This window comes from Dama dama, chromosome 17 (genome assembly GCF_033118175.1).
Source record: "Dama dama isolate Ldn47 chromosome 17, ASM3311817v1, whole genome shotgun sequence".
Taxonomy (NCBI): Eukaryota; Metazoa; Chordata; class Mammalia; order Artiodactyla; family Cervidae; genus Dama; species Dama dama.
This window is the reverse complement of record NC_083697.1, coordinates 61,172,996-61,199,425: the sequence shown is the minus strand read 5'-3', so window position 1 is coordinate 61,199,425 and position 26,430 is coordinate 61,172,996. Positions and strand designations below refer to the sequence as shown.

General features: G+C 43.8%; 1 protein-coding gene across 1 annotated transcript in view; it reads left to right on the top strand.

Moving 5' to 3' along the window:
- Positions 1-26,430, top strand: part of RELL1 (RELT like 1) — a 73,503-nt gene that overhangs the window by 40,461 nt on the left and 6,612 nt on the right. Inside the window, exons 3-6 of the mRNA XM_061164539.1 lie at positions 1,274-1,345; positions 9,776-9,833; positions 12,370-12,606; positions 16,910-17,048. Of these exons, the coding sequence (XP_061020522.1) occupies positions 1,274-1,345; positions 9,776-9,833; positions 12,370-12,606; positions 16,910-17,048 (506 nt within the window). The remainder of the gene's footprint in view (positions 1-1,273; positions 1,346-9,775; positions 9,834-12,369; positions 12,607-16,909; positions 17,049-26,430) is intronic.

The window sequence follows — 26,430 nt, the reverse complement described above, 5'->3', positions numbered from 1 at the left end:
CCTAATATAAGGTTGGAGTTTATGTTTATTAAGTAAATGGTTGTGTGAACAGTGCAGTGAAAATATGACAAGAGCTGGTACCTTTGCACTGACCTTAGAGTGTCTCAGCATTTCCTCCTCACATGGAGTTGCTGGATTGTATTTGAAAACCCTGAGAGATGAAGTCCTGTTTTCACCACAGATGTACTTTTCAACTATCCTTTGGGCCTTGGGGAATAGTCGGTAACTCTCCTTATCCTTTTCAGACCTCAAAGGGCAGTTTTTGCAGAAAGGCGACATTTGGAGTAGGTCACCCTTCAAGTGGGATCAAGGGCAGAGTTGGGGAGGGAGCTTCTTCATTCCTTGCCAGCCTGCTGGCCTGTTGGTTTTTCCCACCCGCACTGACCTTTGAGGCAGGGAGTGAGCACAGTCACACGATGAGTCATGTGTGAGTCTCTGAGCAAACCGAGCTGAATGTTTGTCAACAGAAAGCGGGACCTTTCTCTCTCATCCTCTGCAGAGGCTGTGTAGGTTGGCTTAGTGGTCAGCATGTGCACTGTCTAATTGGACGTGCGTGTTCATGGGGAGGGAGTGGCCTGGGTGGAGAAGACACTTCTCCATATTACATGGGTGAGATACCACACCATGATTTCTAGGTCAGCCCCGCTTCTTCTTTCTTGTGTAATGGAAGCGAATGATAAGGATCAGTTTCAGACTGAAGGTTTGACTTTTTTTTTTTTCCCCTGAAGACTATCCCATGTACAGAGTCTCAAAGTAAACTGAGTTTGTAGGTAATTAACCATGGCCAACATTTAGATCATTTGGAAGTATATTTAAGTCTTGTGAAGACAGAGGTGAATAATTACCCAATTTAAGAAATAAATTAATACTCCGTATATGGTATATCTACAATGAAAATAAAATCCAAGAAGGTTCTATTTTAATTATCTTTCTTCTTTCCATTTCCCCTTTGAGTTTAACAAAATGATGAGAGCGGAGTAATAGTTGTAAGGACTGTTAAAGACATCTTGGAAATTAAGCATATGTCTGGACTTTAGAAGATACTGATGGGCAGTTTGCACCTGTTCTGCCGAGAAAGTCACTGTGTGCTTTTGGTCAGGTGTGCTAAGAGAAAAGGTGTGTTAAAAGAAAGCAGAGCTCTCAGCACCATCGGTCATCAGCTGAGCTTTCTGGGGACTGTTCAGGGAAGTCTAAGTCTCTGAGACTGCCTGTCCCTTTGACCTGATGCAGGTGAGCAATTGTAACCTGTCCTCCCCTCCCCTTTCTCTTTCAGAGCTGAACGACAGTGTAAATGAAAATAGTGACACCGTTGGGCAGATTGTCCAATACATCATGAAAAACGAAGGTATGGCTGTTTTAGTGTCCAGAACAATTCATTATTTACATTTTATTAAAAGCCTGCTTCAAAAACATGTTTTATTAAAAACCAGGATTCCCCTGTCAATGTTTCTGAAGTTATTGGTAGCACCTTCCACCTAAGCTCACAAATAGCCCAGCTTTCAGCATTATCTTATCAGGAGAGTTTCACAGAAGTGAGTTTTCTAAGAGTCAGTGGGTCTGAGTGTTGCCAAGTCAGCCCTGGAGGCTTACCTTTTAACCCTGGCGTTGCCTTGATTTGGGGAAAGTCTTATCACCTCATGAGCCTCAGTTTCTTTCTCTAAAATAGTATTTACCTCATGGTATTATTGTGGCATATTGCACAGAAGCTGCTTGGTATAATAAGCACTCAAATATTATCTATTCGTTTTTTTCTGCTTTTAAACATACTTTGGTAAAATACACTAAACGTATAATAAGCACTCAAATATTATCTATTCGTTTTTTTCTGCTTTTAAACATACTTTGGTAAAATACACTAAACGTAGAATTTGCTGCTATACCCATTTTAAAATGTACAATTCATTGCCATTAAGTACATTCACAACGGAGAAGGAAATGGCAAGCCACTCCAGTATTCTTGCCTGGAAGATCCCATGGACAGAGGAGCCTGGTGGGCTACAGTCCATGGGGTCACAAAGTTGGACACGACTTAGCGACTAAACCACCACCACTGAGCTTTAATGACTTTAAGCGTTTTTTTCCATTCTGAGATGTATCCTAAACCCCTGTCTTCTTGAATGGAGAATTCGTTTAATCTTGATTAGATAAATCAGGGTCATTTTTCTGAAGCATTGGTGATTGTCTCCACAAGATACCACACCCCAAGTGGCTTTTGAGGCGTGTGGCACTCCTGCCCACATACCTGTGAACTAAAAATGCCACCTCATATCAGTAAACAAAGAGAGTCATAGCCATCAAGCCATCCGTTACAGGGCCCCCGTGGTGAACCCTGAGGGAACCCAAGAAGAAAAGAATACCTGCCATCTAGCAGCCATCAGACTATAGCCACTCCCTGACTATGAGTCCTGAGGAAACTCAGGATGTGAAAATACTGGATACTGGCCCCAGATAGCTGAGATGCATATCAAAGGAATGATTTCAGTGAGCCCAGACTCAGATCTTCCCATACATGGAAAAGCGCTGAATTCCTTGACCTGGGATGTCTGATTTTCTTTTATTAACAGTAGCAGATTGACGTTCTGACTACCTGGTCTTATTGCAAAAATTCTTGTATATCTTGGCTCCCTCCTTTGTCTGTCCATAGCAGTCTCTGAGTCATCTGAGAGTCTTGTCTCCTGAGCTTAAGTCCTCAGATTTGTCCACTGAATAAAACATAACTCTCAACTTTCAGGTTGCACATAACTTTTAGGTCACAGTTTTTTCCACCAGCATATCCAGTAGCCCTATGCTTTGAATTCTCATGAGAAGGTAAAACAAAATGTTTTCCTTGGGCTCCCTCTGGGCCCTGGTAAACACTGTCTCAAGCAGCACGCACTGGCTCAGCTGAGTCCTTTGTCTGAAAGTTGAAATACCTCCGTACTGCTCAGGAAATACCTGCTTTCTCTTCCGAGCCCCTCCGTGGGGTCCTTTGTCCCCATAGCCTCACGATTAACCAGAGCACCTGCCTGGCCCAGGCTGCAGTCAGTCTTTCTGACCTAGAGAAGCAGCAACTTCATATGCTTCAGCACACTTTTCATTTTTTCTTTACAGAGTGGACTTTGCATATTTGGCATTGATCTAGGTGCCTCATGTGCATGATATCATTTAATCCTCACAATATTCCTCTGGAGTTGATATTATTATACCCATTTTACAGATGAAGAAAGGAAGACTCCAAGTGGTTGGTCACGTGGTTAGGGAGTAGTGCTGCCCTACATGGGCCTCTTCCATTTGTACCGCCTTGCCTTGCCTCTCTTCTAGTTTGTCGCTTTCAGTTTCTCCAGGATTGAAAACCAGATAGTCTAACTTAATAGGATGATGTTTAACATAACAAAAAAGACAGTGATCAATTGGATTTGATATCTGTTTTATAAAGACCTTCTCTTGTGGCTCAGCTGGTAAAGAATCCACCTGCAATGCAGGAGACCTGGGTTTGATCCCTGGGTTGGGAAGATCCCCTGGAGAAGGGAAAGGCTACCCACTCCAGTATTCAGGCCTAGAGAATTCCATGGACTGTATAGTCCATAGGGTCGCAGAGTCAGACTGAGTGACTTTCACTTTCACTTTTTTTCACTTTTCCTTCGGGGAGCAGTATTTGGTGATGCTATTCTTGAGGACTCAGTGGTGCATATTTCTTTTGCATAAAGAAGTGGATTTTAATTTGCATAAGAAGCACACAAATCTGTCCTTGGCATAAAAGCTCCAGCCATTCCAGAAGTGCCCCGAGCAAGGGGTGGCTGGCCCTGCACCTCTCCTGGGTCTTGCATAGTCGAAACTGCCTTCATGCACATGTGTGTGTATGGTTGAGTCCCAGTGCTCTCCGCATGAAACTATTACGGCTTGGTTAAAGAGCTGTTCTCCAATACAGCTTCCCCGGTGGCTCAGATGGTAAAGAATCTGCCTGCGATGCAGGACACCTGGGTTTGATCCCTGGGTCAGAAAGATCCCCTGGAGGAGGAAATGACAATCCATTCCAGTATCCTTGCCTGGAGCATTCCATGTACAGAGGAGCCTAGTGCGCTACAGTCCATGAGGTCGCAGAGTTGGACAAGACTGAGTGATTATCACTCACTCCAATACAAAATAAAAAGTTGGGGGAAAAAAAAAAGAGAAAGAAAGAAACCGCCTTCATGGCTTTGGGAAGCTTGGAGAGCTGTGGGACCTGGGCTTCTGGGAGCTGAAGCAGCTGCTGAGTGAGTGAATGCTGCGTGAGGGGTTCCTGAGGGGTGAGTGGTGTGAAATGTCAGCTGTGAAGACTTTGCTGGGGGCTGAAGTTCTCCCGTATAACTTCATATTTGGCACTGAATGCCTGCTAACTGCCGGGCCTGTTCTGAGGGTTTTCTGGGAGCCCTATGATTCAGATGTATTGTTTCCAATTTATTGTTGAGAAACCGAGGTCCACAGCATATAATTCACTTGCCCGTGTCGCCCTGCTGCAAGTAGCAGAGTTGAGATTTGAACTCTAGCCTCTGACCTCAGAATTCATCCTTGTGAACTGTCACTGCTTCTTCCTTGTGTCAGGAAAGATGGACGATAAACTTCCTCCTTTTAAAGAGACAACATATACAGCTGGGGCATTTTATAGAGCTCTAAATATTAATGCATTAAATTATCCAAACTACCTTATGAAGTCAGCCCTGTTAGCACCCCATTTTGCAGATGAGGAAACAGAGGCCCAGAGGGTAAGAAATTCGCCTAAGGTCATCAAGCTGGCCTGTGGCTCTTTTCTTCTATTACAGCCGAGGTGAAACCTGTGGGTCCCTGAAGGAAGCAGACTGTATAATTTCCTCACTCCCACACTCACAGACTCTAGGACTCCTCTTCTTTTTTAATTATGTCCTTTTCCTTTTGGAAAGTAGCTTTTGAGTTTCTGCTGCCTTGATTACCAGTGGAGTAATCAAAGCACTGATTTCATTCTTTCTCCTCTGCTCCCCAGTTCTTTGCCTTCTGTCTTTCTTATTCTTCACCCTTCTCCATGTAAGGGCCTTCGTCTGTCCGCCTGAGATTTCTTCTGTGACCTCATCCTGTGTACGGCCTTAGTTCTCCTTGGCCACCAGGAGACATCTGATTTCACTGGGTACTCACACAGAGTGACCTCTCTAGCTTCCAGCCTGTCCCGAAACCACAGCTGGGGGATTAAATAGGTACTTGGGTCTCTTACCAGTTTATAACCTAGTTTTATTAGTTTGCCTTGGAGACTTAAATTCTCTGTACAACAAAATGTATTTTTCTTTTCTTTGTCATTAACAGACTCTGAACTTAATATCCATTTAGACCTCCATGTTGAGGTTAATTAACTTTCTATTTTTTTAAAATAACACACTGTAACATAATTTTTCTTTAAACATTGGAGAAAAAATGAACAAAATTGAGTACAAACCGTTACCCTTTTCCCATGTTTATTTAGGTTTTTTTTGCCTATACTTACGTATTTTAAAACACTTTCAGTTCTGATATGTGACTCATCTTCTGGTTTGCATTTTTAATTTGGCTAAGGGGGTAATACTTCACCAGTACTCATGGTGACATTCTTGTTTATGGTGTAAACCTATCATGTCTTGGATGTTGCAAATCACATTTCGTTTAGACAAATATCTCTTGTAGGATGAATTTATTGGCTAAGCTGCACACTGATTATTTTCCGACTAGCCTGTAATCCTTTCTAAACAGAGCAGGACCAGAAGAGCATTTCACTGCGGAAGTTTGGAAAGAACCTGCAACTCTCCAGCTGGGCTTCTCTGCCAGGGCCAGACGCTGTCTGAAAATAGCAGCACCTGTCAGTATTGTGATTACTGTCCAAGCACCCCTGATTATGGTTATTTACACTGGGCAGAAGAGAGGGGTCCCTTGGGGAAATTCTTATCTTGGCACTCAATTTATGTGATGGCTAAAAGGATTTCTTCATAAACTACCATCATCACTGAGTAGATCTCTGAAGCTTGCTATAATGATTATGCAAACATCCTGTGAACTGTTAAACCATCATCATGTGGGTGGAGACTCAGAAGCAGTAGGGAGGAGTTGGTTGGGGTGAAATGCACCCACCCTAGAGTCAGATAGACCAGGTTTTTGTATCTAGGTCTGATTCTAGCTGTGGGATTCTGGACAGTCAGTTACAGTCTTTAGGCCTCAGTCTTTATCTGTAAAATGGGGATGATAATTCTGCCCGCTATTAGAGTGAATCAAACATGGGAGGTCTACAAAGCTTTTTGACAGTGGCTGGCACATACCAGGATCTTGCCTTGAATGTAAGGGAAAACTTTAAAGAGGATAATGGTGGGGGAGAAAGCAGGGCTGATTTTGACTACTCTATGCATATTATCAGGCAGAAGTTCAGGAGAGAGAGGAAACAGTGTCTGGAAATGACTGCCCACTAGAAAATTTCCCCTGTTCTTGACAGATTTGCTTCCCCTGTAACTGACTCCTCCCATCCTTTGGACGCCCATGAAAGGAAGTAGAGTTGGACAGAATGTTGACAAGTGTAGGGGAGGGGGCTTCCCTGGTGGTCCAGTGGTTAAGAAATAGCCTCCCAATGGAGAGGATGCAGGTTCAATCCTGGGTCAGGGAGCTAAGATCCCTCATGCTGCGGAGCAGCCAAGCCCGTGTGCAACTACTGAGGCTGTGCACCATAAAGAAAGATCCCCACAAGATGCAACAAAGATCCCGACGCGGCCAAATAAATAAATTTTTTTTTAAAAAGGTGTAGGGGAAACCATCTCTTGGAACTTATTGAAGTTATGAGTAACCACAAGGAGATGTATATTTAATAGAACTTAACTGGGTTTTGCTTTTTTATGGTAATTTTATAACCAAATTAAAGCATGTGTTTATGTGCTAATGGTGGTGTTATGTTAGGGTTTTCTCATCACAGGAAACCAAAAAGGTTCACTGAGATTTACTCCCTGGTGTAGACTGGGTGATAGCCTAGAGACAAGGGTCTACATGAGTGCGTCTGTGCATGTTTTGATCCTACATGAGTATGCATGTTATTTGCATAAAAACTTGAGCCTACTCTTAAGTCATTGTTCATAGCAAACAAAGGGGTTGTTTACTATTGTTTCTAAGAAATAAGGGTGAAGTACAGGGATATATAAATATATGAGAAACAACACAAGCCTAAAAAAAAGTAATGCTTTTAATATATTTTAATTATCTTCATGGAAGCATTTTATAATTTGATATTTCTAACAGAGGTCCTCATTTTGCAGGTGATTAACTATATAAACTTTTTGAAAAGCTCATCTTTATAAGTGAATGCTATTAGTGTTATCTTTGTTTCCATTTCTTTTTTTAGTTGTTATTCCCCCCCACTTTTTGTTAATAGTTTTGAAGTTTAGTAAAAGATGGCATAAATGTCAACTGGCAAATTATTGTGTATTTCCTAAACACTTTATCTGAAAGAAAATGTTTTTCGGAATTCTTAGTATTAGTTCAAGGGAAATGATTAAATTATATTTAAATTTGACTTACAGGGGTAACATGCCTTTTTTTGTCCTGTGGGAGAAGACACTACTGATCCATTTCAGTGCTTTTTCTTGTAATGATAAGAGTCTTTTTATATCAAAACTTGTATTTGGAAATGTATTTGTGCATTTTCACAGATAGTCATGAAAGGCAAAGAAATTATTTCTTTTTGAAAATGATGGTGTGTTCCTTTAGTATTTCTTCAAAAATCCTATGCATTTCCAAGGGTTGTGAAGGGGACTAATATTGGATTATGGGGGCAAAAAAGTCCCCTGCTATTTTATATGTAAAAAACGGATATGCACATAATACATAAACAATTGTTTATCTTCAGTATTATAATTTTATGGGAGGATGAATTAGGAAAAAAAATGTCAAAAAGAAAAAAGTTTCTAGGTGGAGCAGTCATGAAAAAAGTGGCAGAACAGTAGATCTATCTTTAACTGTTGACTTAAAAGCAGCAGTGTAGAGACTGGAGTTAATTTTCCTTCTCTTGGAATTTTAAGATTGTTGAATATTAAATGTTGCTGTTAGCTCACATGGTAAATAGTTATTTTTTTTTTTAATTCTTTTATGTCTAGAGAACTTGTGGTTAGTACTGAGAACAGCACTTTAAAAATCAGTGGGGAGGTTTCCCTGGTGGCTTAGTGTTAAAGAGTCTGCCTGCCAATGCAGGAGACGTGGGTTCGATCCCTGATCCGGGAAGATCCCACATGCCACGGATCAACTAAGCCGGTGCAGCACGACTACTAAGCCTGTGCACTAGAGACTGGGGGCTACAGCTACTGAAGCCCATGTGCCTGGAGCCCTTGCTCCACAACGAGAGAAGCCACTGCAGGGAGAAGCCCATGCGCTGCAGCTAGAGAGTGGTCCCTGCTTGCCACAACTAGAGAAAAGCCCAGGGAGCAACGAGGACTAGCACAGCCAAAAATAAATACATTTTTTTTTAAAAGTCAATGGAAAGGGGTCAAGAGTCAGTCATAACATCTGGCCTTGCCGGGAGATACCCAAGAGGAGCTTGACCATTCAGTCCCATCTTTTCTTCTTAAGACTTGATACCCTACAAAAAATGAAGTAACGTGTGTCTGTGTACGGTGGCGGGGTAGGCCCCCAAGAAGCTGAGATTCAGTTTGCTTTAGTTGACAGCTTAGGCTCCACCTACAAATTTGGATTTAAAGAAAAAATAACATTAGAAGTCAAATTTAGCTCAGTCCATATTAGATAACTGATGTGTGTAACCAGTGAACTTCTTAGGTAAGCACTAGTGGTAAGAGACCCACCTTCCAATGCAGGAGACATAAGAAACCTGGGATTCAGTCAGGAAGATTACTTGGAGGAGGGCACAACACCTCCCTAGTATTATGGCCTGGATAATCCCCACAGACAGAGGAGACTGGCAGACTACAGTCCATAGGGTTGCACAGAGTCGGACACGACTAAAGCGACTTAGCACTCACGCATGTGACCCTGACCAGCATTTGAAATTTTAAGATACCTGGCTAGAGTTCAGGTCTTGTATGGTCCTTAAGCAGAGCTAAGCCAAATGGCCCGCCTGAGAAACTAACCCTTTCTCATCCCCAGCGCTGTGTGGGATAGACTTGGTGCTGTTACTGTGCTCTGATCAGGCATGTCCAATGATCAGACTCTGCGACCCCGTGAACTATAGCCCCCCAAGCTCCTCCGTCCATGGGATTTTCCAGGGAAGAATACTGGAGAGGGTTGCCATTTTCTCCTGCAGGAGATCTTCCTTACCCAGGGATTAAACCTGAGTCTCCTGTGGGCGCTGCAGGCGGATTCTTTACCACTGAGCCATCAGGGAAGCCCATAGACTTGATATTACATGGGGTATCCAGAATTTAGGGCTCATTATTTGAACACATGTAAGTTATTAGAATACAGGTCTCGAGTCATGCATTTCACGATGTATTTAGCAGAGTGAGTTAAATTCAGTTTCCCTTTGGTTTGAGAAGAGGAGAAAGAAATCTCTATGTTGTATTGCTGACGATGTACAGGAAGCAGAGCTTTGTGGTAGATCTGCTTTCCTTTGCGTAAATCCTCTGTCACTCTCACTAACTTCCTGCAAGTCGAAAATGATCTGCAGATGGAGCCATATCTGGACTTTCCTTGGGAAAGGCCCTGCCTTCTCCAGGGCCCGAAGGCCTCATCTGTGAATTGAAGAAACTCAATTAGGTGTTTTTCCAACAGTTTTTCTGATATGCTAATTCTGTGATCACTCATCTAATTCATTCCATTTTAATTTTTTTTTCTTTAGCAAATGTTGATGTTTTAGCGGCAATGGTAGCAGATAACAGCGTGTGTGATCCTGAAAGGTGAGTACTTTCCCCCTGATTTTATGAGGCCTTTTTTTTTTTTTTCAATTATCTGCTGGAGCAGGTTTCTCTGCTTTGTCCTTATTGATACGTGAGCCAGAGAATTCTTTGCCGTGGGGGACTGTCCTGTGCCTTGTAGGAAGTTTAACAGCATGCCTGGCTTCCAGTGAATGGATGCCATGGTCCCTTTCTCCTGGTGTGTGACACCCCACATTGTCTCCTGGCACTGCCTGTGTCCCTTGGGGGTGAAGTCGCCCCTGGTTGAGAACCTCTGGGTTAGCAAACCATGATGGGAGGAGGATGCCCTGGAATCGGGCACCTAAATTGTCTTCCCTGCACCACCTATGGCTCCCCTCTTCTCGGGTAAGTTAACTGACCACTCTGAGCCCAAGTTCCATTATCTACAAACTGGGGGTAACCGCCCTACCAACCTAACTGGAACATCATAAGAAATACAGAATATCTCGGGCATTGAAAGACCTCCATGAACAATTATGCTTAAATGAAAAACTGGGCTGGTTTGTGAGCACCTGCCAAGTTCTATTTTTGTATTAGGGTAGGGATGTTTGTTTTAGATTATGGTTGTTGAGCTTCACAGTCGGTCGTAATTATAATCACAGGCAACTCTATTTCTGTGTTGTCTTTCATGCTTCAGAGAGCATTTATTGAGTGCCTGCTGTGTGCTGGGCATGATGCTGGAGATGGGCCTTCACACATCCTTGCCAAGGAGGACTCAGTCTAATAGGGAGTAGAAACAAGAAGTAGGGGAAGCTTGTGGGGAGAGAGAGTTCAGGACCAAAGGCCCAGGAGAGGGAAAGTGTGGGATGCCCCGGAAGGTTCAGTCTCGGGTGGCCTGAGGGTGTGCTGTGGACAGAAGCAGGAAGGACCAAGGAAGCAAATTGGGTCTGAGTGACCTGGCAAGGGGTTTGGACCTTTTTCTGCTTACTCTGCTGGTTGTGCACACAGCACATCTTAGCTGTTTCATACGTGTTTGTGAAACTGGCCACGTTAGATCTGCGTTTCAGTGAGGTGACTCAGTTCAGGAAGGCCAGTGTTGGGAGCCCTGGTGGTGTAGTTCGTAGAGACTTATGGGCTGTGGGTCTCCCCACATTCCAGCCCTGAACATGGGCTCTTCATTGAAGGACCGTGTCATCTCAGTCATCTGAGAGCATCCTAAAGTCCCCATCATTGGGTTTTGTGCACAGTGGGTATAGATAATTGTTTCTTTTTTTTTTCTTTTGATAAATGTTTCTTGAATGAATGTTGTTAAACTTTCAATTCAACCTCCTAATATGTGATATTAACGTTGTTTTACCCCAGAAAGCTACAGCTGTGTGTTTTAACAACCTAAAAAGTATCCTTAATGAAAGCCAGGAAACTTTTGGCTGTTTGGGGTCTTTGAGACTTTCTCTTCAATTATGCATGCTCCTTTTGAAATGGACGGGTGGGCTGGTTATCTGTAGCATGAAGGCTGGCTGATGCTATCATGAGACCTCCATGTGCCTTTGGGACTCTCGGCCTGGTCTCAGGAGTCAGGCTCTGCTGTGACATGCTGACCGGCCCACACCCACACTCACACCCACCTATACCACGTCAGAGCTCAGATTCCTGGTCAGGCCAGCCCTGTCGTGTCTTAACTCCTCCTTTTCTAGAGGACCAGAGGCTTGACACGTGCCTTTTGAAAGCAGCCAGCATCTAACCTTTAGACTTGGGCTTTTTATACTTTGGATGGTCTGGCTGGGTTTCTTCTAGGTTATCAAAGTCGTCTCCCGTGTTTCTGAAGCACTGTAACATGATGGTTAAGATCATGGTTTCAGATTTAGTCTTTCTAGATTTGGATCTCAGAGCCATCCCTTATTAGCTGTGTGACCTTGACCTTGCTTAACCACTCTGAGGCTCAGTGTTCTTGTTTTTAAATAGTTCCGATTTAGAGGTTTTGTAAAGATCGAATGCTTAGAATGCTAAGTGTTAGGTTTTTATTATTATCAACATCTCTTTTGAGCATCACTTTTGATATCTTGGCCTAAGAGCTTTCTTCCTTTGACCCAATAATCAGACTGGATCAAATATTCTTTCTTAAGTCATCCAGTGATTTGATTGGAATTTAAGTTTCTCTTTCCTCCAGGGTATATATATATTCAGCGCCTCTCTTTGCTTAGAGATCTAGGAGGCACTTGGGTAAGTATGAGATATTAGTTTGCATGAAATTAGATTGTATGAGAAGGGAGATCAGCCATACAAGGAAAGAAACTTTGTACTTCAAAGACAAACAGTGCATCTTCGTTAAAAAGCAGTGGTTTATTTCCAACCAGTTAACTAGAAGTGACAAATCACATCATTACCGTTCACAATGAGCTGTCATTGTATAGTCTCAAAAGCTGAGTACCTGCTGCCTGAGATCAGTCCACAAAGCCCATTTGTGTAATTGGAAGAGGTATTTTTTCTTTTGCTTTAAACCTTTCTTACATTGCAGAGGGAGTGAATGGCGTAGCTATTTCTTCTAAGTACCCTTTTCCTTTTTTTCTTCCTGTCTTAGCCCTGTGACGCCCAGCACTCCGGGGAGCCCGCCGGTGAGCCCCGGGCCCCTGTCACCGGGGGGCACCCCAGGGAAGCACATCTGTGGCCACCATCTGCACACAGTGGGGGGTCCCATCGAGCAGGATGTGTGCCATCGCTGTAGGCACAAGCGGTGGCACTTCATAAAACCCACCAACAAGTCCAGAGAGGGCCGCCCGAGGCGCCAAGGAGAGGTCACCGTCCTCTCTGTGGGCAGGTGAGTCCTGGGGGGCTTGGGGTTTGTGTGACACGGTCGCCCTGCTGTGTGGAGTTGTACACCTATTAAATGTAGCATGTATTCTCTCGAGCCTGGCTTGGTCCTGTCTCTTGGCTTCTGTGATGTTTTCTGGTCTGAATCCCGCATTTTTCCAACAGAAGAAGAATTCTAAGAGGTGGCTATTGTGAGGTCAGATGTGAGATGTATTGATTAAGGTAACGAATTACTTGCTGTATTAGGGTTTTCCAGGAATCAATAAGATTCTGTATGTATTTTGTGTGTGTGTGTGTGTGTATGTGTGTGCTTCCCAGAGTGGTGCTAGTGGTAAATAACCCACCTGCCAATGCAGGAGGTGTAAGAGACATGGGTTCAATCCCTGGGTCGGGAAAATCCCCTGGAGCAGGGCAGGGCAACCCACTCCAGTATTCTTGCCTGGAGAATCCCAAGGACAGGAGAGCCTGGTGGGCCACAGTTCACAGGGTTGCAAAGAGTTGGACACAACTGAAGCAGCTGAGCGTGCATGCATATGTATACATGGTCAATAAGATTCTATGTTATGCTTCCTGGTGGCTCAGGTAAAGAATCCTCCTGCTAATGCGGAAGATGTGGGTTTGATTCCTGGATCTGAAAGTTCCCCTGGAGGAGGAAATGGCAACCCACTCCAGTATTCTCGCCTGGGAAATCCCATGAACAGAGGAGTCTGGCAGGCTATAATCCATGGTGTTGCCAAGAGTTGGACATGACTTTAGCAACTAAACCACCTCCACCATATTTTATATATACATGCACACACACACACACGTATGAGAAGAGATTTATTATGGGAATTAGCACATGATCACAGAGGCCAAGAAGCCCCGTGACCTTCTGTCTGCAATCTGGAGAACCAGAAGGGCTGGTGGTAATTCAGTCCAAGCCCAAAGGTCTGAGAACCAGGCAAGATAATGGTGTTAGTCCTGGTCCCAGTCTGAAGGCCTAGGAACCTGGAATGCTCATGTCTGATGGCAAAAGAAGAGTGATGTGTCAGCTCAAAGAAAAACAGCCAATTCAGTCTTCCTCTGCCATTTTGTTCTATTCAGGCCTTTATGAGGGTTTGGATGATTCTCATTTGCAACGGGGAAGATTATCTTTACTCAGTCCACCAATTCAAACGCTAATGTCGTCTCCAAAGCCTTCTGCAAACGCCCTCAGACACACCCAGAAATAATGTTTTATCAACTCTCTGGGCAGCCCTTGGCCTGGTCAAGTGACAGTATCACACTTTCTCTAATAGATAAAGAATCTCCACTCTGTACAGGAGTTCATGTTGCTCGTGGAGATCAGATTGGTGGTGGCTCTTGGAGTGGTCATCCAGAGCCCCGGGGCCTTTCCATCTGGTGCCTCTGCCAGGTTTGCTAGCAGGAGAAAGTCCTCAGAGGATTGTTCACAAAAGGTTTTAATGCGATGGGCCTGCAGTGGCACCTTTCATTCTTGCTCACTTTCCTCTGACTGGCGTTCAATCACTTGGCCACACCTAATGCCCAGGGAGGTGGGAAATGTCGTCCGGCCATGTGCTGGGAAGAAGGAAAGAGAAGGAGCTGGTCCAGTCTGTGTCGTGTCAGATCATGTGGGCTCCTGGGACTGCTTTGTTTAGTTCACCTCCTCTGTGCCCCGGTTCCCCAGTCTTAAAGTTCCATTACTGGTGACCTGTATGTGATTCGGAGGTCTGTGGGGGTGATGAATCAGTTTGACAATGTGGGTGTGTTAGTCACACCCTTAGCTGTGTTTGACTCTTTGTGACCTCATGGACTATAGCCCGTCACGTGCCTCTGTCCATGGGATTTCCCAGGCAAGAATACTGGCGAATACTGGGTGGCCATTCCCTTCTCCAGGAGATCTTCCTGACCCAGGGAGGGAATGCAGGTCTCCCGCATTGCAGGCAGTTTCTTTACGGCCTGAACAACCAGGTAGGAATTCGATGATACGGAGTGAGCTTCCCTGGTAACTCAGATGGTAAAGAATCTGCCTGCAATGCGGGAGACCTGGATTTGATCCCTGGGCTGGGAAGATGCCCTGGAGGAGGGCGTGGCAACCTCCTCCAGTATTCTTGCCTGGAGAATCCCCATGGACAGAGGAGCCTGGAGGGCTACAGTCCATGGGGTCACACAGAATCGGACCTGACTAAGTGACTAAGCGTGCACACACACACACAGCATTTTTGGGGGATTTTGAGAGTCCCACAGGAACTGCATGGCTAATGCTGCAAGGGTGAAGGCAGCGGTGGAGGGCAAGCCTGCTGCCGCCAGACTGGGGAGCCCTGAGCAAACGCTGACTGCTGCCTCACGTGGTCCTGCTTTCTCTGCTGATGACTCTAGGAGGAGTAGCCTCGACTCACCTAATCGCCCTCGTTTGAGTCCTGGCATCACGACACACTGTGCCTTCTCCCTGTGCCTCAGTATCCCCCCTCCGTAAAACGGGAATGACAGTCACACCTCATTGGGTGGCTGTGAAGACTAAATAAGGGCACTCGTGTTAAAGATCTTAATTCAGTCTTTGTCGATGATTAGACACTCAAGAATTGTTGGCTCTGATTAACCAGAAGGACCTACCATACAGCATCAGGAACTCTGCTCAATATTATGTAGTAACCGAAGAGGGAGAAGAGTTTGAAGAATGGATACATGTGTATGTGTAACTGAATCACTCTGCTCTATACCTGGAACTCACATGGCATTGATAATCAGCTATGCTACATTATAAAATGAAAATTAGAAAGAAGGGATTGTTGTCTGTTATTATTATTTTATCGTTTGAATTTCAATGAGTTTTACCATGTGTTGCACAGGCAAGCGGGAGAAGACAGCATGGCTCTTTGCCACTTAGAGCAAAACAGCGCAACCCGTGACTGTGCTATTTTATTCAGAACAGAGTCATGGGAACTTATGAATGTAGAGTGGGGTGAGAACCTGCAAGTTGTTTGGACAAAGTGTATTTTGTTTGCTTTAAAAAAAAAAAAAATAAATAAATAAATAAATAAATAAAAAAATTAAAAAAAAAAATCTGCTGAAACTTTCTACTCAGATTCGACATGGCTTTTTTAAATGCCCCAGATCCTAGCACAAACACTGTAAAGTAATTATACTCCAATAAAAAATGCCCCGCATCCAACTCTGTGCCTTGGAGGCATTAATAGAATAAATACTATGAATGTTGAATGAGTATAGGCTGCTTTTCAGCATATGTTGCTTCACGAGAGTCTTAGGAGTTTGACTTCCTAGGTTTGTGGTGAGAACTTTTTTCCTAATCCTCCTTTCACTTCCGCGGCATCTCCCTCCTCCTTCTGGTGGGTGAGCTCATTTTGGACAAAGAAGGAGAGTTTATTTTAGATGGTTATGAGGGAAATGAAGACCAGGACTAGAGACTTAGAAAAGACTTAAGGGTATTGATGGTGATAGATGAGAAAAGTAGTCCAGTTGAATAAATTTTCCTTCTCTTTTAATTCTTAAGGAAAATTTCTCTCAAATTCCTTAACTCTTAATGAAAGCCCAAATTTGCTTAAAAAAAAAACCAGACAAAACCCAAGCATACCCAAAAACCCTGCCTCTGACTGATGCAGATAAACGTGTGACTGGGGCCGTGTGTAGAGATAGACATTCTGCCAGGAAAAATTTGAGGAAGGCAACTGCCTAGTGAGCATCTGATCTCCATACTAGTCAGGCTTTTATCCAGTCTCTGTGGTAACAACTGATGTAAATGCTCAGGTCCTTGTTAGAAACCGCAGCTCTGAGGCTGTTTCATATTTGAGTGCCCGTGTTTCTTACTGCGTTTTCACATGCTCTGTAAACCGTGTAGCAGAGTCTGTGACGTGTTGAGTGAATAGTAGCTGAGAGGTTTGGCGGGGAACGGGGACCTCGCTCTGTGGGACGGTCCCTCCTGTTGTATACGGTGATTTCCTTTTTTTTTTTTTTTTAATTTTTTTTTATTTAAAATGTCATATTAGTTTCAGGTGTACAACACAGTGATTCGGTTTTTATTACACACACACACACATACATATATATTCTTTTTCAGATTCTTTGCCCTTGTAGGTTGTTACAAAATATTGAGTATAGTTCCCTGTGCTATATAGTAGGCTCTTGTTGGTTATCTTATTATATATAGCCATGTGCACACGTGAATATGGTGATTTTCACTGCTGTCCTAACTTTTGGCTACGTTTGTTTTGGGATCCTCCAGGTAGATTTTTTAGTTCATTCAGGATTCTTGTTCAGTGGAAAAGCAAAACCCATCACATTTCCTCTTCCCCCCCGCTCCACCCGCTCAGGTTTAGAGTTACGAAGGTGGAACCCAAGTCCAATCAGAAGGAGCGGAGAAGTTTGATGTCGGTTAGCGGGACCGACAGTGTCAACGGGGAGGTGCCGGGGACACCTGTGAAGAGACAGCAGAGCGAGACGGAACAGCAGGTGAGCCGAAGTTGTGGCGGCTTGGGGGCGGGCTGGTCCAGGGCGGGGAGAAGCTGCGAGAGCATCCCAAGGACACAGGGGTGGAGCTGGTAGGGCTCTGGGGGACAGAACACCATCACTCCTCTGCCCAGAGCTTTGTGTGAAGAGCCCATCAACACAGGTGCCTCGAGAGGCTTGACCTACGTGGCGATGAGGAGGGAGGATTACTTACAAGGCAATGTGGAGTGGTGGAGATTGTGGCAAACTGGAGATCACATGCCCCATCTACAGGGCTTCCCTGCCCACACGGTGGGAGGCACTTAGTGTGGCTATATCTTTGCCAAAAAAAAAGGGGGGTACCATTACACGCCAGTCAGGATGGCTGCTACCCAAAGGCTACAAGCAATAAATGCTGGAGAGGGTGTGGAGAAAAGGGAACCCTCTTACTCTGTTGGCGGGAATGCAAACTAGTACAGCCGCTATGGAAAACAGTGTGGAGATTTCTTAAAAAACTGGAAATAGAACTGCCATATGACCCAGCAATCCCACTTCTGGGCATACACACTGAGGAAACCAAATCTGAAAGAGACATGTGCACCCCAATGTTCATCGCAGCACTGTTTATAATAGCCAGGACATGGAAGCAACCTAGATGCCCATCAGCAGACGAATGGATAAGGAAGCTGTGGTACGTACACACCATGGAATATTACTCAGCCATTAAAAAGAATTCATTTCAATCAGTTCTAATGAGATGGATGAAACGGGAGCCTATTATACAGAGTGAAGTAAGCCAGAAAGATAAAGAACATTACAGCATACTACCACATATATATGGAATTTAGAAAGATGGTAACGACAACCCTATATGCAAAACAGAAAAAGAGACACAGATGTACAGAACAGACTTTTGGACTCTGTGGGAGAAGGTGAGGGTGGGATGTTTCGAGAGAACAGCATGTATATTATCTATGGTGAAACAGATCGCCAGCCCAGGTGGGATGCATGAGACAAGTGCTCGGGCCTGGTGCACTGGGAAGACCCAGAGGAATCGGGTGGAGAGGGTGGTGGGAGGGGGGATCGGGATGGGGAATACATGTAACTCCATGGCTGATTTATGTCACTGTATGGCAAAAACCACTATAATATTGTAAAGTAATTAGCCTCCAACTAATAAAAATAAATGAGAAAAAAAAAAAAGTTCAACCGAAAAAAAAAAGGGGGGGAAATCTAGGAGTTTTTACATGTGAAATCACCACAGACTTTTACATGTTGGCAGCTTGGTAAAAATCCTTTTAAAAACCATTCAGGCCAAATGACACATAATCTTGTCGTCACTTCTAGGTTAACAGTGATTTGATAAAGACTGGAGCTAGCATAGCAATGCTTTTTTCTTTGAGAAACTAGTTTTCTTTGATGCCTCACAGTTCTAAAATATCTGCAGTAGAAATATTACTCTTTCCATCAGATATTTTGAAGCAATTTAAAAGCAAAAGTGAATGCTTCTTAGTTTGGCTGTTTTAACTTTGGAAGATATTACTTAAAAAAAAAAGCCTCTGCTAATTTGATATTGGCTTAGCTTTTATCTTCCTCTTTGCTTTCTGTTCTGGCTTGAGGCCTGCCCATCCCTTTCGTGTTTTTATTGTATATAAAAGGAAGGGTGTGAGGACTCAGGAGTGACCGTCCCCAGTGGAACCATCAGAGCCTGCGTGTTACGGCAGGAGAGGTTCCACTTACCGAGGAGCGGGAGGCAGGGTCCCAGAAGCTACAGGGAAATAGCAAGCTTGAGCCTGAACGTTGGAGTCAGGCGGCCAGGGTCAAGTCCCCGTTTACCACTCATCAGCACTGGGGCCTGGGCAAGGTGCTTGGGCTTTTTGTGCCTCACTTTCCTCACTGGGAAGTAAAAATGATGCTGCCTGCCTCGAGGGATGGCAGTAAGATAGGAGGGAACTGACACAGGAAGCCCAGGGCCTGGCGGATAGGAAATGCTCACTCAGTGCTACTGATTATTACAAGGGAATTCACTTGTGGTCAGTGTGGCTGCGTCGAGGGAGAAGTGGCTTTTGAGTGGAGCTGCTCTGATGACCTGCCCAGGCTCAGAGGTGTTGGGGATGATCCAGAAGTCATCCGGAGAACTGTGCTCCTGAATTCCTTAAGACAGAGGGGTTCGAGTAGCTTTCCAGCACTAGCTCTTGCTTTCTTGCCCTTGGGAAGATCTGGCCGCTCCTGGTGAGTTGAGAAGCCCAATAGGGACTTTCTTAAAAGCAGAGTTCCTTTTAGTCAGTTACTCATGCCTTGGGAAGGGAACCAGTATTTAGGAAGAGGAAGTGGATGATGAAGATAATAATAAAAGCAACTGATGTCAGTTCAGAGTTCTAGTCTTCTGGACATTGTACTGAGATATATCTTACATGTCACTATTATAAACATTTCCTAATGGGATGAATACTTTTATCCCTGCTTTATAGATGAGGAAACCAGTGCGTCCAAAGGGTAAGTTATATACATAGTGTGGGTCACATAGCTGGAAGGAGGAGCTGATTTGAACCGAGGTCTGTGACTGGAAGACCAGCCACACTCTTCTGCCATCCTGGGGTGCTCATGAAGGGGCCGCTGAAGACCCATGAATGCAGAACATTTCCACCAATGATCTAGAACCTGGTGGTCTAATATGGTAGTCCCTGGACATCTATGGCTACTTAAATTTAGATTAATTAAAATAAAAAGTTTAGTTCTACAGTTGGACTAGTCACATTTTAAGTGTTCAGTAGCCATAGACGGCTAGGGTGTGCCATATTGGACAATGTAGATACGGCACATTTCCATTGTTGCAGAAAGTGTTACTGACAGAGTAGATGGATGGTACCTCAGATATTAGAACTGGAATTCTGAGTGATTTGGGTCAGTTAGAGGAACATTCTGAAGAAAGCGTGAGGGGTTGCCTTTTGGGAAGAGAAGTAAGTGGCTATTCAAGTCTCAGGTGAGGAAGACCAGCCAGTTCAGCTGCAAAGAAAGCATGATTTGTAGAGACAGTTCTGCATATGAGTCATCAGCCTGGCAGTGTGTTGAGGGATGGAGCAGACGGTGGGTAAGAAGACACTGTTCGCCCTCAGGCAGGAAGTGCAAGGTGATCCTTGGTCCGGCCCAGCCGGATTACAGCCTTGCTAATGTGCTGTGGCTGGTTTTGGCCACTACTGCCCAGAGAGAGGCACTTAGGATCTGGGAAGGTTAAAAGAATTAGGCTTGCTCAACTAGTGTTCTTGGTCCAAATTCTGTCTGTATCTGGATTTGACCCAGTCATCTGAAATCCTGACCACATCTCACTGGTTTAAAATTCGATACTCTCTGCAAAACATCCAGTCATCTACCAGGATTTTGTGAAAGAGCATTGAATTTGATTAGGAGACCTGGGCTTTCATCCTAGCTTTGCTGCTTAGAAATTGTCCTTCACTGCTCTTACTCTTGGTTTTCTTGAATGTGAAGTAGGATATTGAATTTATCAATTGAATGCAAGTGCCAGGAGAGTGTCTGGCATGTCATTGGCTCCCGGTGGTGTTATGCTGGCCAAAGGATCAACAAGCACATGAGTGACCTTAGAAAGGGGTGTGTTTTCTGAGCCTTCGACTTTTTAATTAATTTTGGAATAAAAAAATAATATTTATTTTGGAAAATTTCAAAGAGACTCAAAAGTAGAATAGTGTCATGAATGCCCACGGGACTAATTTATTTATAATACGTGCTGTGTGTTGAATATCTACTATGTACCTGGCATGCTTTGGAAGGAGTAGTGGGGAGGTGCCAGGTTAAGCACAGAGGGTTGAAGCAACTTGTTTCAAGTTAGCAGTAAGAATGTGGTAGAGTTTAGGGTCCAACCCAGGCAGTCTGGCTCCTGGAGTCCCAGACATCACCACTCAGCCAGGTCTGGGAAAATCAGGTCCTGGGATTAGAGTCTACTGGGATTGGGACTTGCTGAGTAAGGATGTCTGGTGAGCCCAACAGAGAATGGACTCTAAGAAAGGAGGGAAGGGAATATTCATTGACACTTAAAAATATTTATGTATTCATGAAAATTTTTCTTGCTTGGTTTCTTATTGTTTCTCATTCTCCACGAGATAGCTATTTAATAGGACTTGATTTTCCAGCTAGAGAAATCTGGAAGTTTTTCCTTCTGGACTCAGATGGCAGAGTTCTGAGCTGGTTCTGAGCTGAATCAAAAGATCTGCAGTGGAATGTAGCTAATACAGTAAGACAGGAGTGTTATGTATCTTTACATGGTCTGATACAGTTTTTAGAGCTGTATTTTTTTCTGAAAAATATTTTTGTTTAAATTTGGATTTTTTGGCCATGCTGTTTTACAGAAATGCCTTGTTTTAAACTGGATTGGGTTGCCATTTCCTTCTTCAGGGGATCTTCTCAACCCAGGGATCAAACCCAGGTCTCCCATATTGCAGGCTGATTCTTTACTGTCTAAGCCACCCGGGGATACTGTTTTAATGTAAGACTGATCCAAATATTTGAATGCAAATGCACATCTACCCAGTGGTTAGGATTCCTTCTTTAAAAAAAAAAATCCAGTGGCTGATACCACAAACTGGATTTAGGATTTCTCTCCCTCTCCTTCCCTTTTTATTTTATTTTTTCTTTTAAAGTAATTTTTATTGGCATTTTCCTTCTATTTTTAAAAAATAAAATCTGCTGTTCGGCATTTTTTCCTCTGTTTCCTTGGCCTGAGTTCTTTTTTGTAGCTGGATCTGATTTGCCCTCTGCCTGATTTATTTTGGCAATGCAGTTAAAATGGTTTCTTTTTTCCACAGAAAATGTGTTTTTATTTCTTCTTAGAAGAATAAGCTTTTGTTCTTCAAAGTTAAATAAATCAAATTGCTTTCAGCCTCCAAATGCCACTGCTTTGTCTTCATTATCATTGGTCTTTTGCTTTTTAAAAGCGATGCTGTTGTAAGCATTCTCCAGCACATGTTTCTGAAGTATCTACCCCCCCCCTCCCTTTTTTTTTTTTCCAGTTTATGGTAGTACCTTATTGAAAACATTGATTGGGTAAGCTTACAGAACAATATTTTTTAGGAAAACAAAAATTGTATTAGATATCTTTTTGTTTCAAGTTTTTTTATTACTGGAGCTATTCTATTAATTCTTATTTCAGTCCTTTAGCTTAGTGATTAAAGGCTGAGTTTTAAGAATTTCCCTGTGGTCCAGTGGTTAGGGCATCACAGACTCATTGCTGAGGGCCCATGTTCGATCCCTGGTTGGGGCCCTAAGGGGATCCCACAAGCCGAGTGGTGCTGCCAAGAGGAAAGGAAAAAAAAAAAACGGACAGCTGAGTTTTAAACTGCTTAGATGTTTCTGAGGTGGGGGAGGGGCAGGGGCATTGTTTGTTTTAAGAATTCTTTTTTTTTAAGCTTTAAATTTTTTTATTTTTACTTTTTGATCATTTTATTTTCGGCTGCACAGGCGCTATGATGCAGCGCACGGGCTTTCTCTGGTTGCAGTGAGCCCAGCTCGTCATTGCAGTGGCTTCTCTTTTTGCAGAGCATTGGCTCCAGGGTTCGAGGGCTTCAGTAATGGCAGTGCGTGGGCTTAGTTGTCCTGAGACATGTAGGATCCTAGTGCCCAGACCAGGGATCGAACCTGTGTCCCCTGCATCAGCAGATGGATTCTTAACCACCAGACCCCCAGTGAAGTCCCTAAACTGCTTAGGTTTAAGTTTAACTGGGCCACTAACTACCAATTATTTTCAGCAAGTTACTTAACCCCTGCAATCCTCAGTTCTTCATCTTTAACGTGGGGTGGGGTGGGGTGTTGGACATGAATGACATACTGTGTATGTCCAGTTCTTTAATCAGGCCTTGGCACAGAGTTAGTATTAACTCGCTATTCACTGTTATCAGTAATTTCCACCCCACTCTCAGGGGTCTTCGTTATTCATTAGCTCATTCCTCAAGCATCGTTTTTGGATACTGTGACTCCCTTTTTACTTCTTAAGAACATTAGGGTTTTGGACTCTGATGACGTCTCAGAAACAGATACTTGGCAAATCCCTTAGGAATTTGGGCTATTTTCTTGTTTGTGTTAAGAGGGGCTTAGAAATAACCATACCCCGCTTACTGGAGGCGGAATCAGAATTAGTAACAAGGCAATTGAGAAGTGTTGTAACTTAAATTTTTTTTATTAGATAGATCAGAGGAGGGGTTATATGAAGAGGTAGTGTGGACTGAATTATCTGTATTTAACTGTGCTGCTGCGTGGCTGGGGCTCTGCTCAGGGATAAAAGTCTCCTTTTTGCCAAGACTGTCTCAGAGATGATGCTCCCTTCCTCTTCAGGACCACGGCCAGGCACAAGGTCAGCTCTCCTGACCTTCAGGGCTTTCATTTCCTACTCTCACAGTGAGGGAAGGCCTTCCTTTTCTCCGTTTTGCTTTTGAACTCCTGTGACAGGCAGTGCAGTGGCAGTCCCCATGGGGGCCTTTCCTGAGGGTGTGTTGCTTTATTTGCTGTCCTCAGGGTGGCTTTTTGTTAACCTTCCAGGGAAGGAAAGGATGGTGAAAAAAACTTTAGGCGCATGCATGCATGCTAAGTAGCTTCAGTTGTGTCCGACTCTTTTTGACCCTATAGACTGTAGTCTGCCAGGCTCCTCTGTCCATGGGATTCTCCAAGAAAGAATACTGGAGTGGGTTGCCCTGCCCTCCTCCAGGGGATCTTCCTGACCCAGGGATTGAACCCACATCTCTTATGTCTTCTGCACTGGCAGGCGGATTCTTACCATTAGTGCCGTCTGGGAAGCCTGAGAAACTTTAGGTACCATGAGTTAATTTTTCTCTCTATAGCTTGTATTTTTTTCAGGGCAAAATACATATTTTTTTTAAAGCCAAAGGATCTCAGATTTGATGGAAGCCCCTTCAGTTGGTTCCTTGGTATTTGTAGACAGAAACTACACTCAAATAGCCATGGATAGGACCACCTGGCTGATTTAGAAATGGTGGAATACATATCTAAAGAGTAAAAGCAATACTTTCTTTGATGCTTGTGGTGTTCTTATATGAAAGACCAATCCCATTGAGTCCATCTTAAATATGGAAGTGGAGGGAGGTTAACATCTGTCCTTGACTATTCACTGCCTGTGCAAAACACAGGCCTGTAGAACCAGGCAGATGGGAAGAGCTGAGTGGGGGATAGACATTTGAATGCAACCTGATGAGTTATGGGTGGTCATCTCTGCACTTTGTAGTTGAAGAGCCAGGCTCAATGGGATGAATTTTTCCCAGATCCCTGAAGTAGGTAGGCAGAGGGCTTAGGTGGGAAGAAATCCACACATTGTAGCCGATATGCTCCAATGTGGCTTTGAAGTTCAAGGGAGCTTTGCTTCAACAAAGAAAACAATCCTCATTCAGTGTAGCCCTGTAATTCACGGCAGTGATCATTTCAACATCAACTTTCCCTAGGCTTCGTCTCCTATGGGGACCACCTGATGTCTTTTGGCTGTTAGAGCTGTGTCTGGATCAGTCCACATTTGTGAGATAGTCTGTTTTCTTACAAGTAGACTGAGATCATAGACTTTGAGATCTCAGAGGAGCTGTGATGGCTAAGTCAGGTCAGTTCAAGTACAGTTTTATCTTTTAAAAGTACTTATTAAGCCCCTGCTATGTGCCAGGCCTTAGGAATGCAACAGTGTGGAAAAGGGACAGAGGAGGGCCATGCTGTCATGGAACTTCTGCTAGATTTTGTAGTAATTTTGTCTCCCCACGTCCCTGTTCCCTTATTTAAGAATAAGGAGGCCCTAGGACATTGTGGATGTTGTTCAAGGTCATCAGGGATGGTTCATTCCAGAGCCTGGGCTTGGGCTTCCTGATAGTTCAACCCCTTCACTGCTTCTGAGGGCATGGATATTGCAAGTGTTTGAAATGGAATCACTTTTAAAAATGGAAAAATGAGACATGCACGCAATATAATACTCAGATAGCATTTAAAAAGTTGTGGAGTGAAAAATGTCTTTGAAAAACCAAGTCCTTATCCTGTCTACACCCTTTCACCCCTACCACACACATATCATTTCCCAGTCTGTTTCCTAAGAGGGGACCACGATTGTCGTGTCCTCGGTATCCTTTCAGGATTATGCTGTGCATGTACCTGCTTATACAGCGCATATATATATGTGTCAGGGCTTTGTTGGTGGTCTAGTGGTTAAGAATCCATCCGCCAGGCCAGGGGATGTGGATTCAATCCCTGGTTGGGGAACTAAGATCTCACATGCCTCACCAGGCAACTAACTAAGGCCCAATGCAGCCAAGTAAATATGTAAATAATTTTTTAAAAAAACATACATATGTGTCTGCAGCCCCCTCCTTTGCACTTCTACAAAAAAGAGCTTAGATACTTGTCTGCATCTTCCTTTTTATTGCAGTTGATGACTGATAGCTTCTGTGGACTATTTTTATTCTCCCACATTGATTGAGCCACGAGGAGTGGACATGCTGGACTCCTTTAAAATGTTGTATGTGCTATTGGTTCTGTGTTGTTGGAAATAGCCCCCGAAACATTTATGGACATAAGCTGAGAGTCTGGGGTGGACCTAAAACATACTTTGCTGTCGTCAACTATAGGGTTCTAAATGATTCTCCATACCTTTGATCTGTGTACATAAGAGACGGAAATGTTTGTCAATGTTCCCAGAGTTTAGATAACTTGGGGGCCCAGAGGTTTGGTTTTGTTTTGCCACCAAAGTTAACTGTCTCCTCTCCTCAATTATCTCCCTCAGCAGGGTCTGCTCCAGGGTGCCTCCCTAGTGCTGGCTGGAAGGTGACCTGCTGACTGCTCAGGAGCTTATCTGCCCGCCCGGGGGGCCCTTCCACCCTCTGAGAAGGCTTGGGAAAGAGGGCTGGGACGTCTGCCCTTTCACCAGAGAAGCTGCAGCATTGCAGGCCCACAGGGATTTTGGAGGATGAAAGGAAGGGCAGACCTAAGGGATCCTAGGAAATGCCTCTGGAGACATTTTGGCCTCAAATGGGAAAGAAGAGAAAATTAATAATCATATTCAGGATTTTTATGTTTCTTAATCTGTGACTCAAGACTTTGAACTGCTCACTTTAAATGGCTAAATAAATAGTAGTCCCTGTTTTCTAGAAGTCACCTATTTTCCACAAGGATGTATGATGTCGTAGTAGCTCCACAGTATAGGTTCTGGAACCAGACTCCTTGTGGCAAGTCCTGGCCTGGCATTTTACAGCTGTGTATTCTTGGACAAGTTCCTTAACTTGTGATGCCTTGGCTTTTCCATCTGTAAAATGGGCTTAATAATAATACTACCACCTGCCTCATAGGGATGTTGTTCCTTGGCACTTCGCAACTGCTAAATAGGCAAATGCTTCATGTTATTATTGCAATATTGTGCCGG